Here is a 15213-nt window from a genome sequence, read left to right as displayed (position 1 = left end):
GATGTGCCTTTGATCAAAAGTCCCATTTTGGAAAAAAGAAGTTGTGCGATGGGATTTTTCATGGCAACCCGACGAGCAGGGAAACAGACTCCCACGTGCTCAAAATAAACAACAACTTCCTGCTTTTTACTGCTATTGTAAAGTGACTGTCTTTGAAGAGAAGTGCCTTGTGCCTGACTCTTATGTTAAAGAACATGTTGATGTAAATGTCCATTTACCTCAGATGTTGAAAGAACTGTTACTGAATAAACTTTTTGTACCTAACTGGTTGCTTTCTGTCATCGCAGCGATTATTTTCCACTTGAGAATCAGACAAGAAAACCGTTGATCCTCCAACTTAAACTGGCAGACATATTTTGTACACTGCAGCAATTACTGTTAGAAATAACTTAAACAAACCATATCAACCACTGAAAAATGGTTAACGCTATAGAACCTTTGGAAAACATAAAATCCTTTTTATTTCAACCTTTCTGTTCGAGACCATCTTCAAGATACAAACAGGCAGCAAGAGCTGCAATACCTTCAAAAATATAAAACACAACACACACAAATTTCAGCATCTGATGCCTGGGAATTACATCTCATGGTCTCATGGCCTCACCCATGAAGCTGTGCTGAGACCAGCTCTTCTTTTATCCCTGCTGAAAATCCCAGGGATTTTGGTTGAACAAAAAACCTTCCAGAGAGTGAAAAGGCCCTGAATGCCTGCTAATGCTGTTCCAATACTGGCCTTTCTGTCTATAGGTTGTGAAAAGCACTGTATATTTGATATGGAATTCTACAAACGCAGATAACACCATGATAAATAAGTCAAGTTTTACACAGTGATTCATCCAATGGGAACTTTTATTTTGTGGTTTATGTTTATGTCTTTTTGGCAATAAATGTTCCTATGATTCTTCTGTGCTTCAATCTGACCCGAATGACGACGTAACAGTGAACGTTAACAGTGTCGAGGCTTAACTTCTGCACAGAGATAGTTGCATACACTGTAGATGTGCAACAAGTTACTTGAAATCAACTCACTGCTATGTATTTGTACAGTAGGTCCTCTAGTGGTCAAACGCTAGCATCCTTTAATGATTCTGCTTAGGATTTTCTCCATAAGTCTATTTTTAATGAGCCTGAGTTAACCTGCAAAATCAGAATGACAGAAAACAGTAACAAACAATGCTTTAATATAGAAACACACTGGTCTCACAATTCGATTTGATTACAATTATCTTTTATCAATCATGCTGTCTTAACCTTGTAGCCCTTTATGGAACACTATTACTACTACTACTACTTTTTTTTTATAGATACTCGTTTGTAATCCTTCTAACTGATTTTATGTGAATCTTTAATGTAAAGCATGCAGTTTGTGATTGTATATCTATAAAGAAATTGGATTCCACAATGCACATAGTTACTTTTTCATCAGTCAAACAAAGATGAACTTAAATATGAATTAACATTACTTTGCAAATTAAATTAAAATGTTCTATTGCCAAAAACAAAACCGTATTCTACTTGTGAAATGAAGCTGCAGCTTCTCAAAACAGGAAAGTCAACAATCGATGCGATGTGAAATGTGCTGCCACAGCGTCATGGCAGATAGTCTGCGTCCACATTGCAACACATTTTAAAAACAGTTTTCAACACCCATGATAATCACAAATTACACTGACTCCACTCTCCTGTGTGTAATTTTGCACAATTTATTAGCCAAACAAGCACAAATTCCACCTTGAATGCATGGATTGAGGATATTTTTTAGTTACTTATTCCTTATTTCAGAAGTGAGGATCTCTGAGCCTTGACTCATTGACTTGATTGCCAACAAACAACAATTTTTACCGACTTAAAAGCTGCTGAAGTCACTTTAAAGCCTGATTATATTAGTGACTACGTGAATGCCAACAGAACCTTGAAGAAAAGAGCTGAATGTGCATGTGCTCTCTTCTCTGGGACACTTCACAGCTGCATCCAGGTAGCTTCATTCAGGGTGTGGTGATAATAGCTGAACTGCAGGCATCATTGAAATACATGCTTCTGATTCTCCATCTGATTTATTTCCCCTTTTTCTTATAGAATTAAATCACATGTGCAAGAATGATACCTGGAGGAGAAACATGTGATCATGGACGCCTGGCTTCTCTATGTTGTGCATGCGTAAGGCAGAGTCAACATGACCTGTGCGATTGAAGTCATCCAGCTCCTTGAAAATCTATTTGGAGAGCATAGCTGGACCATTGAAACCACCCCACAGAGGACATTAAAGTTTCATTTTTACAAATCAATTTATATTCAGTTTGGAAAGAATTCACCAAGTGGTTCCTTCTCATCAGGAGTAATGGCATCAAACTCGAGACCTTCCCAAGTTTTATTCCAGAGATGAAAATAAGTTGAAATGATAGTAAATGCAGAAATTGTGTATCATGAAACATTCACTTAACACTTAACATTCACTTAATGATATAATGTGGTTATTTCACTTAAATGTGTCTCCTCATCTTCTACAGGTCTGTGGAATTAGCCAATAAAAGGTCATTCACTGCTACGCCACCAAGAACATAGCATGACGTAACATTTATCTGTTTGCTCTATTGATTTAACCGCAGAACTTTGTGAACTGGCAAACAGAGTTATGAAAGGACTGAGCTGTGACTTGTGTGTTACTGTTGCAGTGGTTAAACCAGTGTTTACCAAAGACTGGGTCGGTACCCACAGATGGGTCACGGGGGATTTCCTTTTGGGTACCCAATGAAATTTGCTGAATCTTCCCATTCATAAAATTAGATCTGCAGATTAGATTTGTAGATTAGTCACTGCATTATGCCAGAAAGAAAGCTTGGGAAACACTGCGCTAAACTAATAAAATAATACACAGAATAGTGAAAGTGGGGTGGGTGGACACAATTATGGGGCCCTGCTATGTTTTAGTGCAACTTACTGCAACAAAAACTAAAGCCAGAGAAATATGTTTTGACTCACATAGAAGACATTGTTTTCATATTATAAGTAAGGTGAGTTTTGACTTATTATTATTATTATGTTTTAGCTACTGTATATGCTCATGTCTTACTGTATTTTAGGAGCTCAAATCTGAATCATACAGCATATTATTGTACTGTAATACGTTTGAAGCAACCTGCATGAATCATCTTAATCTTGTGATCTGGATAATAACACATAGAAATAGTGCTAAGCACAGAAAGAGAATTTTGGTGAGAAGGTCCATACTGCGTGGTCCTATTGAAGTCATGTTTCTGTATTAGCTAACCCTTCAATTTTGTACTAAAATGTGTGTGTGAGTGTGTTGACATGTTAGGAAACTCTCTCTCAATGTATGTTTGCATAGTTGGGGTGCTGGAGGTTCCAAAATCAGACTTTTACATCAAGATTTGAGATCATGCATTACAGTTTACTCTTTTTTGGTGATATCTTTAGTTTCTGAAAAACAAGAATATTATCAATAATTAAAGCTGCAAGCAGCATTGTGCAGGCCCTCGCAGCCACCATGCTGCCAGCAGGGGGCACTATGCCTCAGTTTACATGTGCAGATGTTTTCTGGCTCGGTCTCTTATCTATGGAAGCGCATTGCATTCATTTGAAAAAACAACTCCGGTTTTTCATACCATGTTCTTACCATTGAATTGAGCTCTCAATAAAGTAATGAATGTGTTTATTGTTTTAAATGTTCTCTAAACACAGGAAAAGAAATATTCAGTAAATCAGAAAAACAAACCAAAAATAAACGAATATGTCAATTATTATTATTTTTTTCAAGTGAATGCAATGCGCATCCGTACTTATCTCACGTGTGAGGTTTTGTGCAGATTGGTCGATGTATGGCTCTGGCGATGTAGAGCACTTTCTGTTTTGCTCCAAAATGGCAGCTAAATTCAAAATGGCGGACCTTCTGTTGGGTGAAGTTCATCTTCGTAGATGTGGTTGCTCTCTTGTGTCACGTATGAAGTTTCTATTGAGAACAATTGAAAGGCTTTCTGCTTCATCTCACCCTTCAGTGTGGCTTACTTACTCTGTTCTGCTTTGTCGGCCATCAGATTCATCACCTTCAGATTCTCTTTGACTAATAATCACAAATGACACTGACTCTACTCTCCTGTGCGCAGTTTTCAACATTTTATTCACCAAACAGCTCAAACTCCATCTTGAATGCATGGATGGAGGACTTTTCAAACATATTACATGTTGAGTGCTTTATTCCTTATTTCAGAAGTGAGGAGCTCTGAGCCCTGACTCCTATTCTCGACACCCCAACATTGCTGGGGTAACATCTTGAGGGATGATAAAGATTTTGCCCATAGCCAGTATCATAACACTCTCATACTGGTAAAACTGTGAGCCCTTGAAAATAGTGACTCCCTCTGGACCACACAGACCACCATCAATGTCAGCTATGGGCAGAGGCATATCGGCAGTCACTGCCCTGGGTGAGGCACTGAGATCGACAGTACGCATTTGTTTTCCTGTTGAAAGAAAAGTCTTTTTTTATCAAAAGTCAACAAAAATAAAATCTCATCCTTCATACCCCAAAATCAAATTCTCTGTATGGAGGTTTTAAATTATCCAAATAATTTCATTTACTTATTCACATATTATTTACTTTTTCTACTTCTAGTACAAGTTCAACACAGAAATTGACAAACACAGTGACACTGGTTGTCAGTAACCTCACCTTGGATTATGTGAACTGTTTGTTCACCGGGACAAACAAAAGCAGCGTCCACATGTCCTTCAATGCCAAGCTCCTCCTTCAGGGTTTTGGGGTAACCTTCAATCAGAGTGTAGTGAGCAGCTGTTTTATAGATGTAAACCTGCTCATCCTGAGGGTGTTTGGAGGAACAAAGATGATTTTAAATTCCTTTTCAACAATGCTCATGTTTCCCAGCAACTACATGAGGAATCATAACTCAACCTTAATCATGTAGATTTTGTCCATGAAAGAGAAAACAGCATCCACGCCATTTGTCAGTTCCTTCCACGTCCTGGTGATTTGGAATGGATGAAGGCCGTCGCGATGGGTGTCCAGACGCATGTACATAGGACCTGAGAAGATTGAAGAATATTCATAGTCATTGTGAATGTCTCTGCATTAACCATGCAGCGGCAGTCAGAAACCAATGTGCTTAGCTGTGATGTAAGTTTAGTTTTTTTGTTTAACTGTTTGTTTTATTTTTATATTTAACTAATACAGGTGACCAGTATTTTGGTTTAAATATGGAAGCCCAATCCGGTCCGAAAAAAGGAAAAGAAAGAGGTACAATTTAGCCTTGATAATAAAAATATCCTTGAAGTAAGTCGAAATTATGAGATAAAAAGTTGAAAAGTCATAATTATTAGATAAAATGATAAGATGTGCGCATGCGACAATGTTTCTAATGGCCCCTTCATCCATCGCCTTGCTGGCCTAACGACACTCACAATGTGCAATCATAAATGAGGTAACTATTGGATGTTAGACATAATCGTTATATCTCATAATTTCAATTTTTTATGTCATGATTAACCACCATAAGCATAACCACCTTATTGAATCTCTCTGTTCTCAGTGACTCTGGTGCTGACGAGAGTTTCATGGCCCAAACCCTGGCTAAACAACTTCAACTCCGGCTCCAGGTCCTGCCCGAGCCCAGGGAGGCCAACGCCCTGGACGGTCAACTACTCAGCCATGTTTCTCACCAAACTCCACCCCTTTCTCTCCTCACATCAGGTAACCATTCAGAGTGTATCACTTTTCACATTATTGACTCAACACAATACCCAGTAATTCTTGGTCACCCTTGGCTAACGAAGTACAATGAATGATCTCAGGGTAGCTTCAACCTACACCATTTCTTGTGTTGTGCTATTTAATTGATAAGAATGTGTGTTTAATGTGTCAACACAAATGTATTTGCATTTATTTGTGTACACATGTCACCAAAATAAACTAACTATTATACTAATAATAATGTTATTTTTGTTTTTGTGACTCATACCTCGAAATAAATACGTTTTGCCTGCATCATCAGTAGTGATGGCATCTATTTTGATGTCACTGCATTTAGGGACCATGCTGTGTGATCCATGACCTGCAGTTAAAAAGAAAATAGGACACATTTATGTGAAAGTAAATGCATACATTATGTCAATATAAAGTAACTGTAAGATTTGAAGGGCTCTTTTTCTTGTTGAACTCACCAAAGTTGGGACACTTCATGAAGTAATTGCGGGCGTCTTTTGGGTATGTGCCGTTCACCACGCCAGAGACTGGGTTGAATCTGGTGAAGTTGTGTCCATGGAAACAATAGTAGTGCTCCAGCCAGCGTAGAACGGAGGTGCACACGGGCAGGTGGGGCCAATTCTTGGTTTTCACCTGCTTAGTGCTGATATCATAAACGTGCACATCATGACCTGTGAGGAAAAGAATCATCTCCAACATATTATTCATTCACAGCGGTCCAATCATAACTTTATCTGTGAACATAATATGACTAAAATGACTAAAAGGATTTTCTAAAAATTTGTACAAAGGAGATTATTCATCTTTCCTAACTTAACAAAAAATCTGCAACAATTATCCAGGGGCGGAGTTGGATGAAAATATCCATGTAGATATTTGTGAGAGTAGACATTTTCCATTTTATTAGTGACCAAATTAGTGAGGCAAATTGAAAATATTGAACAGATTGTTGAACAGAAAGAGCAACATTTATTTAGCATTGTGACCAGATTTTTGTTAATTCCTTTACTAAATCCATATTACAGACATAAATTAACTTCCTGTCTTCAATGATGTGCAGACTTTTAAATATGTCATGTTTTTCTTCTGTTTTGAATAAATGTTTCATTGTGTTTTTGACAGGCTTAAATTCCAGGTTTCCAATGCAATGTGTGTCACAAACATCTAAGGCTGCAGCTGCTCCCCACCACAAGAGGGAGCCATTATCTTTGTCACACTGATATAGTCCTATTCCTCAGGCATTTGTGAAAGTGTCCCTTTATCTCATTGCAATGTTTCATCCATTCATTTTAAATGTCACTTTAAAGCCTTAAATGTTTATATAAGTGACTAAGTGAATGCCAACACACCCTTGAAGAAAAGAACTGAATCTGCTGTGCACTCTCCTCTGGGACACTCCACAGCTGCATCCAGGTGGCTGGGAATTCCTGGGAACTGCTCTTGGATCTGTTTTGGATATCCGTCCTCCAGGGTGTGGTTATAATAGCTGAACACTTTGTCACCCTAAAAGAAAGAGCAGATATCAGTGACAGACACTGCTCTGCTTTTTTTACAGAATCATATCACACTGCACGAATGATACCTGGAAGAAAAAGATGTGATCGTGGACGTCTGTGTTTTCTGTGTTGTGCATGCGGAAGGCAGCGTCAACATGACTGTGATTGATGCCACTCAGCTCCTTGAAAACCTCATTGGAGAGCTGAGCTGGACCATGGAAACCCTTCCACACGTGACAACCTGAGAGAACATCAAAGTTTCATTTTATACAAATTAATTTATATTCAGTTTGGTCAAAATTGTGTCTACGATTAAAAAAATATACCAAAAACAAAAGATTCACCTTTGAAGAAGAAAGTGGTTCCTTTCTCATCAGGAGTGATGGCATCAAACTCGATACCTTCACATCTGTCTGGCACAGCAACATGTGCTTAGTTTAAAAAGGAGAAAATATATGTTAAATTGCCATCAATACAGTTGAAAGGATAGTAAATGCAAAGATTGTTCAGATTAACAACTTATTTTGATAAAATATCCTTTGTTTGTTTTTAATGATCAATGATTTTAACTACTTAAGTTAAGGATAAACTAGTAATAAAATGTGGTTATTTCACTTCATTGAACCCACCATCTGCCTCTTCATCTGCCCCAGGTCTGTGGATGATAAAAAAAAAGAAAGAAAAGAAAGATTGTATTTCTTACACACATTTCATTTTCAAATATTCTTGATTTGGCTTTAGCATGACGTAACATTTCCCTGTTTGCTCTATTGATTTAACCGGAGAACTTTGTGACCTGGCAGTGACCTGGAGTTATGAAATGACTGGACAGTGACTTGTGTATTTCTGTTGCAATGGTTAAACCAGTGTTTACCAAAGACTGGGTCGGGACCCACAGTTGCGGGGGATTTTTTATTTGCGTCCCCAATGAAATTTGCAGAATCATCCAGATCTTTTAGTTATGATATACATATGTATATATATATATATATATATATATATATATATATATATATATATATACATATATATATATATATATATACACATATATAAATATTGTAAATAGCATTCATAAAATTACATTTTAATTAATTTATCAAACATTTATTGGAAATAATGTGGTTACTAATTCAAAAATGATATTAGGTTTGGCCGTAGATTAGTCACTACATAATGACAAATCGGCTCTTGTCACTTTTTATATGATATGCGTCACCATTTCATGAAAAAAAGGGTCCCATATATAAGGTTTTGGAAAACACTGGGTTAAACTAATGCGATAATACACAAAATAGTGAAAGTTGAGAGGGTGCTACATTTTAGTGCAATTTACTGCAACAAAAACTGAAGCCAGAAAAGTATGATAATCTCTCCTATGATATTAATAATAATAAAAAATACATTTTACTTATAATACAATTTTAAAGAGTCTAAAAGATGCCTTACAGTTAAAATCACCATATTACACATTCTAAGATATGACTCTCACATAAAAAACATTATTTTCACATTACGAGTAGTTGACTTGAATTTCTGTACAGTATATTCCGATTTAGCATAGCTACTGTATATGTTCATGTTTAACTGTATTTGAATATATTTTGGAAACCTGAAGATAAACTTGAAACTGAATCATACTGCATATTATTGTTCTAGAGAGTGTAAGGCATCCTGCATGAAGCATCTTAACGTTGTACAAATAAAGAGTCAATTAATACTCACGCTGGTGCGCCATTAGCGAGGGCAAGTGCTAAGCACAGAAACAGAGTTTTGGTGAGTAGGTCCATGCTGTGTGGTACTGATGAAGTCGGGTCTCACTGTGGAGCAGAACTGTGAAGTGTGGCTCTGCAGGAGCTAACCCTTGACTCTTGTACTGAAATGTGTGTGTGGGTGTGTTGATATGTTAGGAAACACTCTCAATGTCTGTTTGCATAGTTGGGGTGCCGGAGTTTTAGCTGTTGCAAAATCAGGCTTTTACATGATGACTGAAGATCATTCATTATCTTTTGGAAAAACAGGAATATCAGTAACAAAAGCATGCAGCCTTTTATACTGTAGCGTAAATCACAATATATAGTGTTGTCTAATCTCTTTAACTGCCCACAGATAATCATTGTCATAATTGTGCTTTGAAGTACTTCAGAGAAGATAAGAATGTTCTGAAACCCAGTTTCCACTTATTTACACCAGGGAAATGTGGAATTGTGTGGTGTGCAAATAGCCAGACAGTAACAAATTATGGAAAATTTTATTTAATTTTTTCAACTCAGAGAAAATATCAGTACAAACATCTGCATACCCCTCCCAATTTTAAGCACACTAAACTCTTTGATCTGTGATTTACAGTTTTCAAACTTGCCATGATTACCAAATAACTAAATCTTTTGGAATATTTCAAAATTTCAAAATGTCACTCAGGTACAATTAAGTGTAGTTCACCAAACTAGAAATTCTGAAGGTCACTTTAAAAGCATTCATATAATATCAGGTACATGTATACTTTCTGTGTTGTATAAGAGTAATAAAAACTTTGAGCGCTAACATTCTACTCTATACTAGCAAAAAGAAAATAATAATGTCTTAACACAATTATCTCAAGAGGTAGAAGCTGTAAATTGTTGTCAAAGAAATTCACTCTATACATTTCCAAGGACTATAACTTGATGTTACAAATACAACCCAATGAAATCCATATCCATAATTCTCTATATATCCATTTGCCACCTTCCTCTGTAGTTCATTTGTAGCGGTAGATCTTGATGCAATGATTCATACTGTCTGAAATGACCACATGGCCATCAGGGAGCAGTGCCAGACCTCTTGGGCTGCTGAGATTATCACTTACTAGAGGCCAGCCAACACCCTTGGATGGGTAGAAAAGCACACGGTGGTGCTGCTTGCCCCAGTCTGTCACCAGGACATCCCCATCGCTGTCAATAGACAGGCCCCAAGGACATGTCAGGACAGGCCCCAAGCCAGAACACACCCCCAGGATTCGTATAGTGGTCCAGCTTGGGTCCAGGACACGGATACATGGGACTCGTCCAGTCTCATTTCCTCGTTCTGATACTGCCATGAGCCCACTGGTGAGACAGGCCGCCACCAGGTAGGGTCTGTGGTACCCAGTCACTACAGTGCGTTCCAACCTGGCCCCAGTTTTAGGGTCCAGTTGTAGGGCTGTTAAAGTTCCACGCTTAATGTCAGCAACCAGGAACTCATCTTCACGGGTAACAGTTACTCCTCTTGGGGCGTCCAGCTCTTCACTGGTGGTACCAATCATTATTCCTCCAAATGTTTGAAGGAGGCGCCCATGGCGGCTAAACACCAACAAAGCACGTTCAGCAGCACAGGTCAGTGCAATGAGGCCCTTTGAGTTCACAGCTACATCAAAATAATTGCAGATACGGGAAGACCTCTCTGATCCTGAAGGGGTCACCTGCTGTACAACATTCTTTTGGAGATCAGTCACCTGAATGCGGGCGTTTCCACAGTCAACGACAAATAGCTGCCCTTTGATGGATGCATGGACGCCGCTTGGCAGATTGAAATCAGTGCGGCCTGATCCTTGTTTTCCAAACTGTTTGACCAGATAAGCTGAGTCCAGTGCAGTTGAACCACCCTCTTCCTCCAGGTCTCTCAAAGCTGGTACAACTTTCTCTTTGTCTGTTTTGTGTGGCTGTGGTTCTTTGACTAATTTGTCACCTTCAATAGCTGACATGGACAGAGATCTGCTCACATGGTTTAAACCTGAGCCTTTTGTAACACGAGTCTGGGACCTTGATTGTCGTTTATTCGAGCTTGTGTTGTTCTGGTCAGATTCAAGGCTGTTTCCCTGGGGTTGTTCAAGAGCAGAAGTTTCAGAGGCAAGTCGCATTCTGTTCACCTTCCTGATTCCTTTGCGCTCACTCTTGTCTCCACTAACTAAAGGGCGTAGTTTACTGGGAAGATCAGCGGTAGACATTGAGTGACTCCGGTCTCGCTTAAGTGATCCATTGATTGGAGTATTTACAGTATAGGTGTAACAAGAATCCTCACTGTCTACTGGTGATGGAGGGCTTCCACTATCTAGCACTGCGTCTTTTGTGTTCTTTGTCTTAGAAAAGGTTTGTTGAGAAAGAAGACGATGTCCAGAGGAGAGATCAAGACTGCATTTGGAGACTGAACTTTTGCGTGTGATTTCTGGGGATACTGCCACATCACAGCTTGTTTCATCAGATTCTTCTGGAGGATAGGAAGGTTCCTCACTTGAGACCAAGACAAAGGTTTTCTGCTTCATCTCACACTTCAGTGTGGAGAGCTTCTCTGTTCTGCTTTGTCGGCCATCAGATTCATCACCTTCAGATTCTCCTTGACTGGAGACTGGCGGGACAGCAAGGAAAAGGTCTTGTCCTTGTGTGTCTGAACAAACAGATTCCAGTTCTTCATCTTGAGAAGATTCAGATACGCGGCGATTTCTTAGAGTAGGGGACTTGAGCTCATCCTCATTCTCTGTAGAACTTGACAGACACAGTTTCCTGACAACGCGCATAGAACCAGGGTTTGTCTTACTGGTCTCATCTCTTTGTCCAACTCTGTTTGGTTGTGGTTCCTTTCGAATTTCAAGAGGGGTAAGGTTTGAAAAGGTTGTGTCCCCTGAGTGCAAGGCACACTTCTGTCCTTGAACACCACAGACACCAATGGGGTATGTCATACATTGCTCATGGACATCTACTTCCCCTAAACTCAAGGTCTTGGACCCAGGACTTGGTAAGAAACTGACTCTTTTCATGGTTAGTGAGATTTCCCAAGGTTGGGTGACCTCGGCCACTCCTTTTTGGAGCTGATTTTTGTTGGCTTCACCAGCAGTACTGCCCCACCTTTTTACCTGTTCCATAAGTTGTCCCATTTTTCTAAGCTGCTGGTCAACAAGTGACTGCACAACTCTCACCGCTGCAGTATTTTCCCTCTTCAGTTGACTAAGATGGCGCTGGGCTTCTCTGTGGTCCTGTTCAATCTTCTCAAGAAGGCGCCGCTCCTCTCTCTGAGCTTTAATCACTGCATTGTCCAACTCACGGTTCACCTCCTCCACCTCGCTCTGCTGTCGGTCCCTGAGGGATTGCAGTTCTCGTTCTCCTTGCTCGAGGTTGGACAGAGCCTGAGTCACCCAGGGAGGTGGTGGCGTGAGAGATATGGGTGCAAAGACAGACTGCCGTGGTGTGAGGGACAGGGATGGAGGGGAGATATTTTCTTTCCGTTTTGGAGTAGTGTTTGTCAGCAGGGCTGAGAACCCAGGTAGGGGTCTTCTCTCTGAATGAGACCGCATTAACATTGTGTTGTAGATTTGAATTAGTCCCTTTTGTGAAATTAGGCTTTATTGTTTTTTTGTCTGTAATGAGAGCAAATGCAAAAGAAAAACACATTATCATTAAAATCATGAACAATAAGACATAAGCATAGATTCACATGTCTGTCAAAGGCACACGCCCAGCAAATAATCTGTTGCTTTTAGGTGCTTTTGTCACTTGGGTTAGGGTTAGGGTTACAAGTGCTACAAAAGAGTTTAGCATTGGTAAAATTGATGCCTCTTGATGGATGAATACAGATCAAAACTGAAATAAGGTTAAGTATAGTATGCAATGCAAAATTCTTAATCCAGAAACTATCCAGAGTCTAACTATAAATTGCTTCAATATTTTGTAAACTTACTCTGTGTGTGCCACATTAACCTAAATAGAAACTGTGTACATTTCTGTTCTCTTTCAAAACTAGGATACTGGTTTCCTTTCGTTGCAACTGTATCCCACACAATATTCAGTTTCTCACAAGACTTTAAAGTGCTCTCCGATAACCAATGTCCTGTTTCCCCTAGGTCAGTCAATCACCACAACAATAAACTGGATGTTCATTATTACGTTGCCAAAGCATTTCAAAAGATGCATTTCCACCAAGCAGTATACTGCAGCGCAGCAGTTTGCAATGTGATAGCTGCATCAACTATGTAAATGGCATGACACAGTGGAGCTTGCAAATAAATACAGACATAAAGAAACACTGATGCGCACTGACAGCATTGGTTAAAAAAATAAGCATTTAATCTTTCCTTTGTAGGAGTAAATGTAAGATTGGTGTGTTTTGTATTTTTGCCTTTTGTTCCTGTTTTTGCCCAGAAGTTAATATTCTCTGTCAGTCATTCAACACAATTTGCAATTTGTCTTGCTCTAGAAGGCAGCCAAAAATGTAAATGGTTATTTTTGTCCAACTTTTGACAATTGTAACACAATTAATTGAAATTAATTTAGTGTCAAATTAAATTGAACTGTCCTGCACCAAACACTGAAGCAAACATTTGCCTTTAATTACCTGTGTCATGCTGTGCTTTTCACTACATTTACAAAAATCATAATGATTTGTCGCATTTTGCTTATTGAATCATCACTTTAAACCTGACTCATCATTAAACCTCATCAGGCTAGTTGCTTCCAAATGAAGCACAGACCCCCATTGTCACCTTTGGTGGAAATAGGATGCTTACCTGCTCAAGGCATTGAAACTGAGCTATGCCTTTCACCACCTACTGAAGGTATGTGAGAGTCTGCCAAGAGAGGGGTCACCTATGTCTTTTTTTCCATTCGGCTTTTAAAATGGATCATATTGTGGGTTGGCAATCGTGGGTATCATCATGTGTACTGTATGTTATTGGTATAGAAAATAAGTAAAGAGCCTTTTAACCCCCTGGAGCAAAACAACAACACTTTTGCAAGGATGAAAGGGTGAGGTGTCGGTTTACCTCTGTGTTCACAATTAAGTCCCTGTGGAAAAATGTGCCCTGACAGTGTCAATGGATAAAATCTGTTTCCCATGTTTTAAAAAGCTGTTGAAGATGTTATCTGGGTGACATTTGACAGTTGTATGGTATTCAGGACAGATGACATTGTAACTTTAAGAATAACTAAGAAAGAATCTGGAAAAAAAGGAGGAGCAGGAGAAAAATATGGAATCAAAATCAATAATTTCCTCTTCAAAGACAAAACTTCATTTTATGCTGGGTTATAGATAATATAGATAAATAGGTAATGACCTGTTTGTTGGAATGGGGGAAAATGTAGGTTATGTTTCAGAAACAAATCCCTGTCACTGTCCTGGAGTGAGGCCACTGGGTCTTCTCATGTTGCCCCATTTTAATGTTGAATGAGAAGCACGAGTTGCTAAGTTACCGTATGGCCTTTGCTGAGGTGCTGAGACTATGGAATAAATGATACCATTCATAATTGAGAGGATTATGCAGGATGTTCAGGAGCATTCCAGCGTATCAAAACGAAACAATGGCGCTATTCAGCAGCGCTCACAGGTAAAGACCTCTCTCAAACATTTAATTAAATTACTTCAGTTGTTGAAGACAAATCAGCAACAATCTGTAGACAGCAAAGTAATTAGCTTTAATTTGATTTTTTTTTCTTTTTTAATTATAGCTTTGAGAATGTCCCCCCCCCTAAGAATCCAAACTTTAAGTGAAAAATTATACTTTAGCAGAGCATTTACACATTATGGCATTTTTATTACCTTAAAAAAAATAAATTATACTGACCTACCTGAATTCAAGGTGTGCTGCTTCCTCTGCTGCTTTCTCTGTTCTGCCCCCCAGCCTACCCTCCACCCTCCCACACCTTCTTTCCGTCACTCCCCCATCTCACCCTTCTTCCCTCCCTCTTTCTTGCATTTCATTCCGCACAGGTAGTTGTCACAGTCCAATACAACCCACAGCAGTCTGTTTGTGCAGGTAAACAAATCAATATTTATCCTGTACACATACTGACTGAATACATAGGCTCATTTAATTGTCCACACAAACACAACTGAATAAGGTAAGAATAATATGTTTCTTTACCTGATGTCTATACTGCACACCTACATTATTTAAATACACTTTTGGTACAAACTAAGGGTTTATTATTTTTTAAAAAGGAGAGATCACATATGCTTTTGCTTGTTAGATATTTCTGA

At 38.9% G+C, this 15213-nt stretch overlaps 2 protein-coding genes across 3 annotated transcripts; both read right to left on the bottom strand.

The window, feature by feature from the left end:
* Positions 1–4109: 4109 nt before the first annotated feature.
* hpxb (hemopexin b) lies at positions 4110–9097 on the bottom strand. The gene is made up of 10 exons (XM_044051132.1): positions 8956–9097; positions 7860–7885; positions 7575–7661; positions 7317–7471; positions 7084–7237; positions 6193–6405; positions 5991–6083; positions 4928–5058; positions 4688–4835; positions 4110–4478 (listed from the first exon to the last, which is right to left on the bottom strand). The coding sequence occupies exons 1-10, from the start codon at positions 9018–9020 to the stop codon at positions 4252–4254; spliced, it is 1299 nt and encodes a 432-aa protein (XP_043907067.1). The 5' UTR covers positions 9021–9097; the 3' UTR covers positions 4110–4251.
* Positions 9098–9469: 372 nt separating this feature from the next.
* Positions 9470–14839, bottom strand: LOC122765171. 2 transcript variants are annotated; one of them, XM_044019297.1, is made up of 2 exons: positions 14802–14839; positions 9470–12598 (listed from the first exon to the last, which is right to left on the bottom strand). In XM_044019297.1, the coding sequence occupies exon 2, from the start codon at positions 12539–12541 to the stop codon at positions 9971–9973; it is 2571 nt and encodes an 856-aa protein (XP_043875232.1). In that variant the 5' UTR covers positions 12542–12598; positions 14802–14839; the 3' UTR covers positions 9470–9970. The 2 variants fall into 2 exon arrangements, with proteins under 2 accessions (XP_043875232.1, XP_043875233.1); XM_044019298.1 differs by having other exon boundaries at positions 14798–14835.
* Positions 14840–15213: the final 374 nt, after the last annotated feature.

Source organism: Solea senegalensis, linkage group LG2 (genome assembly GCF_019176455.1).
Source record: "Solea senegalensis isolate Sse05_10M linkage group LG2, IFAPA_SoseM_1, whole genome shotgun sequence".
Classification (NCBI taxonomy): domain Eukaryota; kingdom Metazoa; phylum Chordata; class Actinopteri; order Pleuronectiformes; family Soleidae; genus Solea; species Solea senegalensis.
Note: the sequence above shows the minus strand (reverse complement) of the source record. Positions and strands in the feature narration are given on the sequence as shown.

Bases quoted from the DNA above. Each gene is read 5' to 3' on its own strand.
- hpxb (XM_044051132.1), bottom strand. From the start codon at position 9,020: ATGGACCTACTCACCAAAACTCTGTTTCTGTGCTTAGCACTTGCCCTC. The intron at 7,886-8,955 runs GTGAGTATTAAT...TATCATCCACAG, and splicing joins CTCGCTAATGGCGCACCAGC to ACCTGGGGCAGATGAAGAGG. The intron at 6,084-6,192 runs GTGAGTTCAACA...TTTTAACTGCAG, and splicing joins CATGAAGTGTCCCAACTTTG to GTCATGGATCACACAGCATG.
- LOC122765171 (XM_044019297.1), bottom strand. From the start codon at position 12,541: ATGTTAATGCGGTCTCATTCAGAGAGAAGACCCCTACCTGGGTTCTCA.